This window comes from Nesoenas mayeri (assembly GCF_963082525.1).
Source record: "Nesoenas mayeri genome assembly, chromosome: 9".
NCBI classification, from domain to species: Eukaryota; Metazoa; Chordata; class Aves; order Columbiformes; family Columbidae; genus Nesoenas; species Nesoenas mayeri.
In genome coordinates this window covers 20,304,669-20,320,591 of record NC_137557.1, presented here as the reverse complement: position 1 = coordinate 20,320,591, position 15,923 = coordinate 20,304,669, and the positions used below count along the sequence as shown (strand labels likewise).

General features: G+C 50.0%; 1 protein-coding gene across 1 annotated transcript; it reads left to right on the top strand.

Moving 5' to 3' along the window:
• Window positions 1-993: 993 nt before the first annotated feature.
• On the top strand, window positions 994-6,178 carry DUSP28 (dual specificity phosphatase 28; the record flags this gene model as incomplete). The annotated part of the gene is made up of 5 exons (XM_080350138.1): window positions 994-1,341; window positions 2,260-2,433; window positions 2,816-2,903; window positions 4,450-4,539; window positions 6,087-6,178. 5 exons carry the CDS (start codon window positions 994-996, stop codon window positions 6,176-6,178), a joined length of 792 nt encoding a protein of 263 aa, XP_080206264.1.
• Window positions 6,179-15,923: the final 9,745 nt, after the last annotated feature.

Here is a 15,923-nt window from a genome sequence, read left to right as displayed (position 1 = left end):
AGCCCTGAGTGAAAGCAGCGATGGAGCAAAAGAACAAGACCACAGGCAGGTGAGGCGTGAGTCAAATGGCAGAGGGCACTCTGTGCTTTTGTACTGATGCGAGAGAGCATCAGGGCCGGCATCTTTCTGGCTACTGACATGAGTGACAGCCAGTTTGCTGCAGGTTGATTTCCTCTCCCTCCGTGATGGAACAAAAGCTCATCCTTGTCCCTCAGGGCTGATTCCTTGTTGCGTTTCACACCAATTCTGTTAGTCCATGCACTGCTGCTGTGATAGTCCTGGTTCATCCTCGTGCCAGCAGCAAATATTGTTCACAAGCAAAGTGTTCCAGGAGCTCCACCACACCTTCAGCTGCCGGGAAGCGGCTGGAACCGGCATCCAGCCTTGCAGCAGCTGCCTGGCACTGCCTGATGGGGCGTTCCCCTGTCCGGGCCCTTGGCCCCATCCCCTCCCGACTTTCACAGCTCCAAAGCGTGTCTGCACACGCCCTGGCACAACACCAGCAATTCTACTGAAGTCCAGCAAGATTAGCGCTATCTTATCTAGCTAGCCAAATAAATAATTTTCTCTGTCCTCAAAAGACACTTTTGTTGTAGGTGGGGAGCAACCGGCTGAGCTGGAGGTGAGCTGAAAGTGAGCAGATCAATGTTGCATCATTGCTGACCCCAGCAGCAGCCTTCCCTTTAAGTTTTAGCATCTCTTAAGGAGCTGCTATAGAAACAGGGGCTGTACAAATCTGATCATTTTATCAATAATCTCTGAGCTCTGAAATTCCTTTTTGGCTGTTTTACTGCGACTCTTGAGATCCAGCAGGCACTAGGACCTGCCTGAAGCCTTTATGCCTGACACTGTGCAGAGGGGATAAATATAGCTCAGCACAGCCGGTACATGTTGCTGGGGGAAGGGACCCACACTCGGATCCCTGTGCCGTGGCTGGATGCCGTGCAGAGTAGCTCTGCAGCAGTGCTGGAGACGCTGCAGCCTTGGCTGCCAATGCTCCAGCTCTACAAGGTCACCGCCTCACTCCTCATCAGCAACGCCCGGGCAGCCTGCAACGAGGAACTGCTCACGCGAGAGGGAGTCACCTTCTGCGTTAATGTCACCAGGCAGCAGCCATTCCCCAGCCTCCAGCAGGTCCGCGGCATACGCGTTCCCGTCTTCGATGATCCGGCTGAAGACCTGTATCGGTATTTTGAGCAGTGCAGTGACGCGATAGAAGAGGCTGTGCAGAGCGGTGGGAAGTGCTTAGTTTACTGTAAAAATGGCCGCAGCCGATCAGCTGCTGTTTGCACAGCTTACCTGATGAAACACCGAAAGCTCCCACTCAAGGATGCCTTTGAGGTATTGTACTTACACCCAGATATATATTTAGATACCTTTTGGGCGAGAAATGTAATGCTTGTAATGGGTAATGGTGATTTCTCAAAAAATTATTTTGGTGCTCTGGCCTATTTATTAGCAGTTATATAGATTTTCAACATTTGAATTAAGAATTCCACTGTAAGATTTTTACTCCCAACTTCGACAAGTAAGCTTTCAATGTGAGGTTTCTGGAGCAAATACAATTACAAATGCAAATAGACTTTAAGCACTGGTAGCAAATATGCAAAATTGGTTGTTTTTGTGAACATTTGCCCTATTGTTTGCTTAGTCATGGTAAGTGAAGGTAAAGGCAGAGTCATAAAGCGAATGAGTGAAAAGGAAGCGAGTATGTGCACATGTTGTTTTGCAGGATTTGCTCTTATCACCAGTGTGACAGCTCAACGCAGTAAAGAAACAGCATCTGTTAGGCCTGCAAAATATCTCGGGACTAACTAGCTGCAAGTAATGGCATCTCAGCTTTCTTTGGAAGCCTGTCCAGTGCATGTGACTCATGCTTTGCAGTCTTTTAGTAGATATACCTACACATTTGGTAGGTATATCACTAAAGTCTCTAATTTAGAAAACTCTTTTGCTAAGTATTAGACATAGGCATGCAGATACGTGACTCTGTCTTAAAGACGGGTGGTGTCACCACACTTGGTGAGAGACATCCACATTTCCAGCAAATACAACATCTCCTTTTTATGTCTTGCCCATGAATCCATTCTGGAACACGGACCACGTGCCAGGAGGACTTAGCATGCACAGAGTGAGATCAGCTCACCAAAATATCTGTTTTATTATTCCATAGCAAAATCTACTCTAAAGTCTAAGAGGAAGAAAGCTGTTTGTGTGATCCCTTCCCCTTGTTTTACAATGTCTCTCCTTTTTTTCCAGACTGTGAAGACTGCCAGGCCGGTAGCAGAACCCAACGCAGGATTTTGGTCTCAGCTGCAGAGATATGAAGAAGATTTGCAGATACCAAAGCAGCCTGATTATTCCACTGGTGACAATAAACATCCCGTTCCCCTGTGCCCAGTGTCTCCGTCTCTCTCCTGTCGCCCTCGCTGGGTGCGGGGGCCGGCCTGGAGTCTGGGCTGTCTGTGCAGTGCCCAGTGTTGCCCCAGAACAGGAGTTTGGCGGTGTTGGGGAGCAGCAGCGAGCAGGGGACTGAGAGGAACTGGACAGCCCCCCCAGCCACCCCATGTGCCTGGTACAAGCCTGGGCAGGAGAAGGGTAACATGCAGTCGGCACGGGAGAAATACTTGAAGTTTCAGAGCTGGCATCTCTTCTGAGCACCGTGGGGTCTCACTGGAGTCACTCTCTTGCTCCTCAGCCCCAGCCCAGGGCACAAACCTCTCTTGGGAGCGTTTGGGGGGTTATCGCCCCATTTCTGTCCCATCCACCTGGGGTTTTTTCTACTTTTGTCATTGTCTCGCAATGTGTCGCTCAGTGTCACTCCTTTGCCTGCACCTGCACCTTCACCAGCAATCAGAGCCCGACGCAGGAGTTTGCTGACTTCCCTGCCTACAACTCAGGCGGTAGGTGTGGGGGGAACGCACGGAGGGTTTTGGTGAGTGTTGAGGGGCTGTATCGGGCTGATGCCACTTGTTCCCCTGCCTCATGCTTGTGCCCTGAATTTGCTTGAGCTGCCTTCACATCTGCTTGATATCAGTGCTTCATTAGCAGGGGCTTAATTTCCTGCCCCTCCCTCTGCCAGCATAGAGCTTTGTGAGGAGGGATTGATCCCTCCTGGGCTGCAGCTCTCCCCTGGCATGGGGGAACAATGTGGGGGCTCCCCTGGGAGCACAAATCTTGCCAGGCTTTGCTGCAATGGGTGCTCACGGCAAGTCAGGTTCCTCTCCTATCCTGGGAGATGAGTGTTCTCCTCCCTTTGGGCCCAAGCAGTGCTGGGAGAAGCCTAGCTCATTGTGAACCCCCCTGCAAGCAGCAGCCTCTGGGGTTCAGTTCCCTCGGGGGTTTTGTACCCTGACAGTTTCATAATCCTACTCTGTCTTTAAGTAACCAAAGATGAAAATCTGTCCCAAGGAGAGTGACCCAGGTGATGAGAGTGAATTAAAATCCCCACTTGCCTCACTGTTACCCCAAGAAGTGTGTCTGTTGGGCTGGAAGGGCTTTGGGTTTCTGTGAGGATGTTTGGGTTGTGCTTGGAGGTCAGGGAAGGGGGTAAACACTAGAGTGGGGACAGGGATATGAGTCACACACATACGTTTCCACAGCCCTGCCACATGTTGTTGGGGTCCTTTTTGGGTCAGAGTCTTGTTTTTCGCAGGTCTGAAAGAGATCGTGGTCCCACAGTCAGTCCCAGCCCCGAACCCACGGCACAGGTTGGGGACCGGCTTCTGCCAGGCCCAAGAAGAGGAAAAAGGATGTGACACCTAGTGAGTGTCTGCTGGAGGGTCCGTGGGAGGGGGTGGCTGTGGTCTGAAGCCAAAAGCCATCGCCTGGCTGGCACAACCACAGGAGGAGCAGCCGCACTGTGACTGGCCGGAGTTGCAGCTGTGTCTGGTGCCGGTGGGAGCTTTTGGAGAGGCTCTGGGAGCTGGGATGCTCCTACTCTGAGTCCAAGTGGGTCTTTTAGTGATCACTAATGGAGTTAAGGTAGAAAGAGCAGTGGTGACAGCCTGCTCAAAGTAGAGAGGCATTTCTCCATCCCAGCCACGCTGCTCATGTGAGGGATCCCTGTGGGGGCGGCCCATGGACCCCCGTACTTGGTCACTGACCCTCTCAGAAACCTTGCTCTCTACAACTACATGAAAGGAGATTGTAACAAGGTGAGGGTCACTCTCTCCTCCCAAGTAACAAGCAATAGGACAAGAGGAAACAGCCTCAAGTTGCACCAGCAGGTTTAGATTGGATATTGGGAATTTTTTTTTTGTCAGAAAGGGTTGTTGGGCATTGGAACAGGCTGCCTAGGGAAATTGTGGAGTCACAGTTCCCGGAGGGGTTTAAAAGATGTGTAGATGAGGTTCTTAGGGACATAGTTTAGTGCCAGGTTTGGGTTAATGGTTGGATTTGATGACCTTGAGGGACTTTTCCAACCAAAATGTTTCTCTAATCCCACAGATGACCCTCCTGGCTCACACCTTGGCTCACAGCCCCTCTGGAGAAAGCGTGGGAAGAAACCGGCCATCGCCTCTGCTCCAAACAGACAAGGTGAGTATTCGGGGTTCAGTTGGTGCTGCTGGAACCCCTGCGGAGGGGACGGCTGAGCCTTCTCTGTCCTTCGCTTGCACTGGGAGGCGAGTTTGGGCTCAGGCACCTCAGGGTTGCTGGCCCCTGTGTGCCGCTCATGTAGCTCTGGCTGTCCATAATCTGGTTGCCAGAGAAGGATGATGCGGGCATCCTCCCAGGGTGGCTCTTGGTGCATTTTTTTGGTGCAGCAAGCTTAGAGAAGTTGGTTTGTGGTGGGGCCAGTGCTGCTGTGAGCAGGCAGGTGTTATTAAATATCCTCTAGTGCCATTAAGTGATCTCCTGGATAAAGTGGATAGATTAACTGGATCAGGCAAAGTTTTGAGCTGGTTTCTGTTGCTTTTTTGTGCCTCTGCCAGTGTTTGCAGCATCTCTTGATGTCCAGAGCTGCGGGGGGGACTTGTAAGCAGAGCAGCTCTGGTTTCTAGTGGTGAGTCCTTGCTCAGAAGCCCTGTCCAGTGCAGGGACCATGCCAGTGGCGCAGGAAATGGGAACTCGCATCATCCTGGCTGCCTCAGGGAGATTGTCGTGGGCATGAATGTGGTCACTGTTGTCTCTGAGCAGGTGGCTCCATGTTTGCACATGTTTATAGGATGTTTGGAGCAGAAAGGGTCAATCCAATGCTATGTAAAGCTGGCTGTTTCCCCAGTGACTTGAAGGAAGCCGCACTCTGTGCTGGGTGTGCTCTGGGCCTGGGTAGGAGCCTTGGTTTAGTGCTTTTGTTCCTCCTGGCTTTAGCTTTGGCCTAGAAAGTGGGACAAATCTCTTTTATTTCCCCTTCCCCCCTGAGACAGAGCACATAAATGGATATATTACATAATGGCTATAATATAATGGATATAACGTAATGCATATAATATAATGGGTATAACATAATGGTGTTTAAAAGACGGATAGATTAGGTTCTTAGGGACATGTTTTAGTGCCAGAGTTAGGCTGTGGTTGGACTTGATGATCTCGTGGGTCTCTTCCAACCAAAATGATTCAATGATTCTATGATAAATGTTGTCCCGCAGCCTGCGATAGCTTGTTTTGCTCCCACAGGTGCCTCTGAGTGCCCCAGGGAGCATGTTGGTGCTCTGGCTGGAGGTGAAGATGTGTTAGATCCCACTCCCAGGGATGGTTGCAGTGAAAGAGGTGGTGGGATTGTACCATGAGGCCAAGGCAGCAGCTCTTGTGGAGGGCAGACCTTTTTTTTTTTTTTTGAGAGCAGACAGGGTTTTTAAGAGCAGATTTCTGCTGCTAAAGCACTTCTGAGTTTCGAAGCCCCGGGAGGTGCCTGAGCCCACAGGTAGTTTGGTTTGTGGTCCTGCTGCTCTGCTGAGCTCACAGAGCTCAGCAATTCTAAGCAGTAATTGTGTCTGCACTGCTGGGGAGTCTCACTTGTACATGTAAAATGGGAAAAACTAGGCTGGAGCTGCATGTATGGGACTTGGCCTTGGTCATTTCTCTTGCCTTGGCACTTTACACCTGTGCTGATGTGCATTCCGATGTCCCTTCCTCTCTTGCAGGCTTCAACCAGCTCCTCGATGACTCACAGGTGACCCTCGCCTTCCAGGATTGGCTGGCCTGCAACACCAAGTGCATCCATCAAACCATGTAGTACCAGTCTGAGGGTAAGTAAGTAAAAATCCATCCTCAGGAGAGCCCTTGGGCATCACTCCATTCTATTCCATTCCACTTGGTGGTTAAGCTCTTTGCAGCATTAATTAACTTGCCCCTAAGGGAGGTGAGCACTTTGCCCAGCTCAGCACAAATGTTATTTTGCCTTGGGAAGTTTCTCTGAGTTCTGATTTGTTTCCTGCACATGGGCTTAGTGCTTATCATCCACAGCATAGCACTGGTGTTTGTGCTGCAAAAGAGAGAAATTCTCTTAGAGGTTATGGATGCTGGAATTCAAACAGTCCTGGGCAGCACAGAAGAGGGGAGGTAAAGTAAGGTGAGATGACACCTCACATGGTATTAAGTCTCAGTACTGCTGGTAATTAATAATATATACACTTGTCCTCCCATGGAGTGCTCTGTTATCCTCCCCACATTCCCCAAAGACAAGGTTCTGTTTAGTGTAAGGTGCTCCGCATGCATGTACAGCCACAAGCAATGGCTCATGTCATATCTTGAGGGTGCTGCTGTCACCTGCACCCTGAGCAGCACAGGACTTGCACAGGCAGCAAGGCACAGCTCTGGCCCAGCCTGCAGCCAGAGAGGGGTAGTTTTGTGTTAAATCTGTAAAAAGCCTCATTGGGGATGAACTTCGTAAGTCTCTTGGGTGCCAGGGGCTGTAGAATTTGGCTCACATAGGGAGAGGGAGCCTAAAAAAGCACCTGAAGGGGAGCAGCTCTTTCCAGGCACCACAAGAACACTCTGTCACCCAATACAAATAGTTCCTGGTACCTGGCAGCTCTCACTATGTCATTAAGTGCAAGTGGTACAGCCTGTTGTGCTCTGCTCAAGGATATTCGATGATTTTAAAGGTCTTTTTCAAGCTACAAGTGGCTAGAGCAGAGTGACCTAAAGGGAATCAGCCACCATCCCCCTGCATGATGAGGCAGAGAGGTCTGCACAGGCCCAGCACAGAGACACGGAGATGACAGAGGCTGTGGCAGAGAGGGTCTGGGCTGTCACCTAGAGCACAGACCACTTGAGGGAAAAACAATCCTGAGGTAGATCAGAGAATATCTCAAGTGGAAGAGACTCAAAGATCAATTCCAACTCTCTGATCCCAATTCAGTATTCACTGTTTAGCTCTATCGGGTGGGGAGTGGCAAAGGCAGCAGGCTCAGCTCTGCCCAGCAGAAACAAGAGGTAAAGGACACAAAGCAAAGCACCAGACTCAGTATGCAAGAAAATATTTTACTGGGAAGGTAGCACTGACAGCACCCTTCCAAACAGCTCATGGAGGCTCCAGCTACAAAGATAATCACAATAGGAGCAGGATGGTGTGTGTGCTCAAACAACACAGCCCCCAGCACCCTCCTTCCTCCCACTCCCCTCAGTGCTGCATCTTCCCTGCCTTCACTTCATCTCTCCTCCTTTGGGACCCCCAGGCAAGCCTGAGCTGACACTGTTCCACAACCCCCAGAGCTTAAGGAAGAAGTGGAGAGACTAAGGTGCATTAGGGAGAGTGAAGAGGAAATTGACTGGTGGAGTCAAACCCTTTTGACTCCTAAGGGTGTGCAACAGGAGATGGCGAAGCCCTGTCCCTCCTGCCATAAGGCAGATAGAGCAGACCTAATTGATGGGGGGGAATGGAAACAGGTCCCTGATCAGAGAGGTAAAAGAACCCTCTCTCGAACCCCATCACCACCCTTGGTGCCCTTAACAAATAGATATGAGGCCCTGGACCCAGAAAATCAGGCAGAGAACAGCCAAGAAGATCTGCCTGGAGAGCCTCCTGGATGGACCTCATCTACAAAACAGATTACAACTGCAGCTATAAGAAAAAAACAAAGAAGGGTGGTTGTAGTCAGCGACTCCCTTCTGAGGGGAACAAAGGGCCCTATATGTCTCTCAGACCCATCCCACAGGAAGGTCTTGCTGCCTTCCTGGGGCCAGGGTGAGGGACATTAATAGAAGACTTCCTGAGCTAATTCAGCCCTCAGACTATTATCCCCTGTTAGTAGTCCAAACTGGCAGTGAGAACATTAATAGAAGAAGTACCAAGACAATTAAAAAAATACTTTAAAGCACTGGATCGGTCAGTTCATGGGACAGGAGCACAGGTGATATTTGCTTCAGTTCCTCTGCTATCTGGGATGGATGAGGAGCTAAATAAAGAGAGGAGTAGAAAAGCGCATCTCATTAACAGGTGGCTAAAGGATTGGTTTCACCATCAAAATTTTGGGGTTTTTTGACCATGGGGCAAACTCCATGGTACCTAGTCTTCTCAAATCAGATGGGCTTCATCCTTCTAGGAAGAGCAAGAGGACTATAGCCCATAGGTTGGTGGGGCTGATCAGGAGGGCTTTAAACTAGGTTTGAAGGGGGAAGGGATTGAAACTGGGCTCTCCAAAGATCAGCCTAAGGATGGAAAGCCTGAATTAAGAGTGAAATCAGCAGCCCACTTGAAGTGCATGTACACTAATGCACGCAGTATGGCCAACAAACAACAGGAGCTGGGAGCCATCATGCAGCAGGAAAGCTATGACATAGTTGCCATCACAGAAACATGGTGGGATGACTCATATGACTGGAGTGCTGCTATGTGTGGCTACAAGCTCTTCAGAAAAGACAGGCAGGGTAGGAGAGGTGGAGGGGTGGCTGTATGTGTTAGAGAGTCTCTTGACTCTGTTAAACTTGAGGTCAGCAGTGACAAGGTTGAGCGCCTGTGGACCAGAATCAGGGGGAAGTCCAACAAGGCTGACATCCTCATGGGTGTCTGTTATAGACCGCCCAACCAGGATGATGAAGGAGATGAACTATTCTACAAGCAGCTAGCAGATGTCTCAAAATTGACAGCCCTTGTTCTTGTGGTTGACTTTAACCTGCCAGATATCTGCTGGGAGCTCAATACTGCACAGAAGAGGCAGTCTAGGAATTTCCTAGAGTGTATAGAGGACAATTTCCTTCATCAGCTGGTAAATGAGCCTACTGGTAAGGCCCCACTAGACCTACTGTTTACAAACAGAGAAGGGCTGGTGGGAGATATAGTGGTTGGAGGCTGCCTGGGGCATAACAACCATGAAATAATAGAATTTTCAATACTCAGAGATGCAAGGAGAGCCATTAATAAAACCTCTACACTGGACTTCTGGAGGGCAGATTTTTGCCTATTCAGAAGTCTAGTTCAGAGCATACCCTGGGAAACAATGCTTAAAAACAAGGAGGCCCAGGAGGGTTGGACATGCTTCAAGCAGGAGGTTTTGAGTGCACAGGAGCAGGCTATACCAGTGTGCCGAAAGGCTAGCCAGCGGGGAAGACAACCAGCTTGGCTAAACAGAGAGATTCTGAAGGAAATCAGAAATAAAAAGAGAGTTTACCAACTGTGGAAAAAAGGGCTGGCTACTTATGAAGAATTTACGAAAACAGCTAGATCACGCAGAAAAAAAAAATCAGGGAAACAAAAGTGCAATTTGAAGTTAATTTGGCCAATTCTATTAGGGATAATAAAAAGTTCTCCTTTAAATATGTTAATAACAAAAGGAGGGGAAGGGAAAACGTCCATTCTCTGTTGGACTTTGAGGGAAATATAGTTAACAAAGATGAGGAGAAGGCTGAGGTACTTAATACCTACTTTGCCTCATTTTTTTACCAGTAAGACAGGTGGCCCTAAGAACAACTGGCCTCTGGAGGTGGTTGACAGAGATAGGAAGCCAAATAGCCCCCTTGTATTCCAGGAGGAAATAATTGGTGACTTACTGAGCCATCTGGATCCTCACAAGTCTATGGGACCAGATGGGATCCATCCTAGGGTGATGAGGGAGCTGGCAGAAGAGCTCACCAAGCCGCTCTCCATCATCTTCCAACAGTCCTGGCTCACTGGGGAGGTCCCATACAATTGGAAATTGGTGGATGTTACCCCAATCCACAAAAAAGGCTGCAAAGCTGACCCTGGCAACTACAGGCCTGTCAGCCTGACCTCAGTGCCTGGCAGGGTTATGGAGCAGATCATCCTGAACGCAATCACACAGCACCTTCAGGATGGACAAGGGATCAGACCCAGCCAGCATGGGTTTAGGAGGGGCAGGTCATGTCTCACCAACCTGATCTCCTTTTATGATCAGGTAACCTGCCTGGTAGATGTGGGGAAAGCTGTAGATGTGGTCTGTCTGGACTTTAGCAAAGCCTTCGGCACTGTCTCCCATAATATACTCCTGCAAAAGCTGGTAACCCATGGCTTGGACAAGTACACTCTCTGCTGGTTTAAGAACTGGCTGAAGGATGGGGCCCAGAGAGTTCTGGTGAATGGGGCTGCATCTAGCTGGTGGCCAGTCAGTAGTGGTGTCCCCCAGGGGTCGGTGTTGGGTCCAATCCTGTTTAACATCTTTATTGATTATTTAGATAAGGGGATTGAGACCATCATCAGCAAATTTGCTGATGCCACCAAGTTGGGAGGGAGTGTCCACCTGCTGGAAGGCAGGAGGGCTCTGCAGAGGGATCTGGATAGACTGGAAAAATGGGCTGATTCCAATGGGATAAAGTTCTACAAGGCCAAGTGCAAGGTCCTGCACTTTGGCCACAACAACCCCCTGCAGCGCTACAGGCTGGGTGCAGAGTGGCTGGAGAGCAGTCAGGCAGAAAGGGACCTGGGGGTACTAATTGACAGGAAGCTCAACATGAGCCAACAGTGTGCCCAGGTGGCCAAGAAGGCCAATGGTATCCTGTCCTGTATCAAAAATAGCATGGTCAGCAGGACAAGGGAAGTGATCCTTCCCCTGTGCTCTGCATTGGTGAGGCCACACCTGGAGTATTGTGTTCAGTTCTGGGCCCCTCAGTTCAGGAAAGATATTGAAGTGCTGGAACAGGTCTAGACAAGAGCAACAAGACTGGTGAAGGGACTTGAACACAAGACCTGTGGGGAGAGGCTGAGGGAGCTGGGGTTGTTTAGGCTGGAGAAGAGGAGGCTTAGAGGTGACCTCATCACTCTTTATAACTACCTGAAGAGAGGTTATAGCCAGGTGGGGATTGGTATCTTCTCCCAGGCAGTCAGCAATAGCACAAGGGGGCATGGGCTTAAACTCTGCCAGGGGAAATTTAGGCTAGATATTAGAAAGAAATTCTTTACAGAGAGAGCGGTCAGGCATTGGAATGGCTGCCCAGGGAGGTGGTGGACTCGCCGTCCCTGAAGGTTTTTAAAGTGAGGTTGGACATGGCACTTCGTGCCATGATCTAGTGAATGAACTGGAGTTGGACCAAGAGTTGGACTTGATAATCTCTGAGGTCTTTTCCAACCTAGTCAATTCTGTGATTTTCTTCAAGGCGCTGCAGCAGATGATTTCTAGCAGGAGCACAAAGAAGAAACAAACACAGAAACAAAGCAAATGCTCACGCCAGGGCTCCCTCCTCTTCAGCAGCTTCATCAGGTACCTGCAAAAGCAAACAAACACCAAACCTACAAACTCCTCCCAGCCCTCACTAGGGGAGCTGGACTGCAGCCCCTCCAAAACCCTAGGACACTTCAGCCCCCCCACCAAAAGGGCACCCCAGACCCCTCACCACTGAGAAGAGGTACACACAACCACACATGGTGGGGCACAAAACCACTGCAGGAACCACTCTGAGGGGTGGCCAGGCTGCACAGGGGCCTCACTCAACCTGTAACAGCAGGGAAAACAGAAAAGAAGGATAAACTTCAGGTCAACATCTCTGCACTGCCTGCCCCACCCAGCATCACCTCTCTCTGAGCTCACCTCCACCTCTCACAGGCATTGGCCACAGCCCCAGCACCCACATGCAGAAACAGCCACTACTGGCTCTGCTGCTCCAGAACCTAAAATACCAAGAAATAAAGCAAAACACAATAAAACTCAAAGTTCCAGAGTGCTCTGAGTCTCCTGCACCCAGCACAAGTGGAGAAAAAGCATCTACACCCAGAGCAACCCCCAAGGACAGCCACTAACCAGAGATAAATGGGGGAACTTCACTCAGAAGCCAGCACCTACCTGGAACAGCTCCCAGGACATCTTAGCAGCTCCCAGCAAACAGCAGCAATCTCTTAGAATTTACCCAGAAGACCCAAGTGAGCTCCGAGTCAGCAAGAGCCAGGTATCACTCACTCCTAATAGACACCAGAAACTCCCAGCAGCCCCTGGAGCAGCCCTGCTCACCCACCCCTGGTGGTGGTCAGCTGTGCAGGGTGGCACTGCCCAGCCACCCCCAGCTGTGGCTTGTTGCTCCATCAGCACAGCTGATCCTGGTAGCTACAGCACTGGCCCAGGAGAGTCCTGAAAAAACATAGAACTGGGCCTAAAAATGACAGTTTTGTCTGGACTGTGTGGCTGGTTGCTGGAATGACCAGGGATTTTTGGATGCAGTTGATGTGAAAGTGACAGAGGATGTTGATCTTGGGAATAATGATGTTGATTAAAGGATTGTGCTTGATTGCTTTAAGTAAGACTTTAAAAATTGTGTGTGCCTGTCCTTTGAATATTCTATCTTAGCATCATTAAAACCATCAAGTGCTTAGTTTTTTGTTTGTTTGTTTTTTACCTTACTGTTTGTTTTTAACATAGTTAGATTGTGTATTTTCCTTATTTCTAATCTGAACCTTCTCTAGTGGAACTTGAGACCATTTTCTCTCATCCTGTCACTTGTTACCTGGGAAAATAGACCAACACCCTCCTCACTACAACCTCCTTTCAGGTAGCTGTAGAGAGCAAAAAGGTCTCCTCTCAGCCTCCATTTTTTTCAGGCTAAACAACCCCAGTTCACTCATCCACTCCTTATCAGACTTGTTCTCCAGACCTTTCACCAGCTTTGCTGCCCTTCTCTGGACACTCTCCAGCACCCCAATGTCTTTCCCATAGTAAGGGACACAAAACTGAACCCAGGATTTGAGGTGCGGCCTCAGCAATGCCAAGTACAGGGGGATGGTCACTGCTCTGGTCCTGCTGGCCGCACTATTGCTGATACAAGCCAGGGTGCTGTGGGCCTGTGTGGACACCTGGGCACACTGCTGGTTCATGTTTAGCCGCTGTCGGCCAACACTGTCAGTCCTTTTCCACCTTTTCCACCGGGGCCTCGGGAGGCAGTGGGGCCAGGGAGCCGGGCGGGGGCGGATTGAAAGGGTGGGCTGCGATTGGGTGGAGCGGAAAAGGGCGGGGGGCCGGGATTGGCGTGGCCTGAAGCAGTCTCGGGCCGGGATTGGCTGGGTGGGCGGGGGAGGGCGGGGCAAGAGCCTTTAAAAGGCGTGGGCGGGCGGCTGTCAGTGTCAAGTTGCTGCGGCGAGGGAGCGGTCGTAGAGATCCGCCGGCTGATGCTTACCGGTGAGCTAGGCTGAAACCAGGGTAGCCGGCGGCGCTGACTGGCGGCGGGACCTCTATTTGCGAGGCGGGGACCTGCAGTTTGCCTCGGGGGGCGGGGGCTCGGGCAAGAGGCGGGCCCGGGAGATCCGGCCCCCGGCGAGCCGTGTCCCGGGGTGGGGGAGCGGGGCTCCGTCCCCCGACTGCTCCCCGCTTGGGTCGGGCAGCGGCAGCTCCTGAGGCCGGTGCAGCGCTGAGCACGTCCCGGGGCCCTCAGGGGCGGTGAGGGGCACCGGCCCTGCCCGTGTATGAGGGGGCCGGTCCCGCGTGGGGCCGAAACCTCAGCGGGAGCTGGGGGCGGGGTGGGGTGGAGCCGAGGGAGGGCCGGGCCGATAGAGCTGCGAATGGGGAGGAGGGGCTTTAATAATATAACTAAAACAAATAAAACTGTTATTATTTTATTATATAAGTATGATGTATAACACCACCACAATAATAAAGTGTAATAAAGCACAATGAAGTTTTCCCTAGGAGGAGACACTGCCAGTTCCTCCGTGTGGAGGTGTCTCCAGTTCACAAGCACTTTCCCTTCCCAACCTGGGCCCGGGGCTACGGGTGGTTGCGTTTCCCGTTCCTCGATCAGACCACGGGGGGTTTCTAGCCCCAAACTGGGGATTAAATGAGGCGTTTTCAGAGCCTGGGAGCTGCGGGGCTGCACTTCCGGCCCTGCAAACCAGCAGGGGAGGGGGTGCTCAGGGCTGTTCCTGGAGCTCAGACCCGACCGAACGCTGCCTTTTGGGATAGGGAACTGGAAGCCGAGCCGCTGCCTCCGGCCCCCAAACACCGCCCAGGAGAAGGGGGCGGGTGAAGGGAAAAGGGGCGGGGCAGGGTCATCCACCAGACCCAACTCCAGGCAGGCAACAGCCTGAGAGGGCGGAACATTTATTCAGAACGGCCCAAACAGAGCACTACCAGGGAAGTAATGACAGCTCGTAGTGATGTAATTGAGTGATGACAGTGATTGATTGACGGCCTTGTCAACAGCCCCCCGTGCAACTGTGAGAGCCTGGAGCAGATGCCGGCAAGAAAAACCTGGAATCAGAATTCCAAAGCTGAAGTTGAGATATCACAGAGCTGAACTCATCATAAGGTACATAAGGCTAATGATAAAAAAAATAGACGTGGGGGCTGGAGGGGAAATGATGGAAGGCTGGCACTGAAATGCAGATACTGGGGAAAGCGATGGAGATGAAATACTGGGAATGGGGATAGACTAAGCACTGTAGGACTGGAGGTGAAAGACTGACCTGAGAGCTGCAGCTGAACTCACATATATAGCTCTAAAACTGAAATAAAATTCATTACACCAAGACCTGAAATAATACAAACAATAGCGCTGATAATGAAAAAAAAAAAAAAGATTTTGGGAACTCAGTAAAAACTTTGAGCTGCAGCTGAATTTAAAAAGTCACTGTAGGGCTGGGTTGTGAGCTCAAATCTCCTTGAGCTGGTGCTCCAGTAAAGATTTGTGGGAAAGGGCTGGAACTGAAATCACATCTATAGGGCTAGAGCTGAAATAAAAATCTATAGGGTTAGAGGTGAAATGAAATCTATAGGGCTAGAGCTGAAATCAAATCTAAAGCACTGGTACAGATATTAAGATCTTAAGGCTGGAATAAACACCATATAGCTGGGGTTTGAGCTGAAAACTCTATGAGATGTTGCTGCAATTAAAGATTTTAGGCTGTATTTCAAATAATAATTCTGAGAAAGGTCCAGAACTGAAATCACATCTATAGGTCTATAGCTGAAATAACAAAAAATAGTGCTGCAGCTGGAATAAAATCTATAGGGGCTGGAGCTGAAATAAAGATCATAGGTCTGGAGCTGGAGCTGAAATATCACAGACCTTAATTTGGAAAAATCACTGAAGGGCTGGAAGTGAAATAAAGCTTGTGGTAAAGGGCGGGAGCTGAAAACACATATAAAGAACGAGAGCTGAAATAAAAATCTATAGGCTAACGGGTGAAATAAAATCTATATCTCTATCTATGGGGCTAAAGCCGAAATCAAATCAATAGCACTGGTACTGAAATAAATAAATAGAGCTGAAATAAAAACCATTAGGGCAAGGGCTGAAATAAAAATCTATAGGCTTTGGGGTGAAATGAAATCTAGGGGGCTAGAGCTGAACTCCGATCAAAAGCACTGGTACTGAAAGAAATATCCTGGGGCTGAGGCAGGATGGTGACCTATAGCAGCTGGAGCTGAAATCATATCGATAGGGCTGCAGCCGAAATAAAGCGTGTGGGAAAAGGCCGGAGCTGAAATCACATCTATAGGTGTAGAGCTGAAATAAAAACCGTTTGGGGCTAAGGCTGCAATAAAAATCTATAGGCTTAGAGGTGAAATAGAACCTATAGGGCTAGAGCTGAAACCAAATCAATA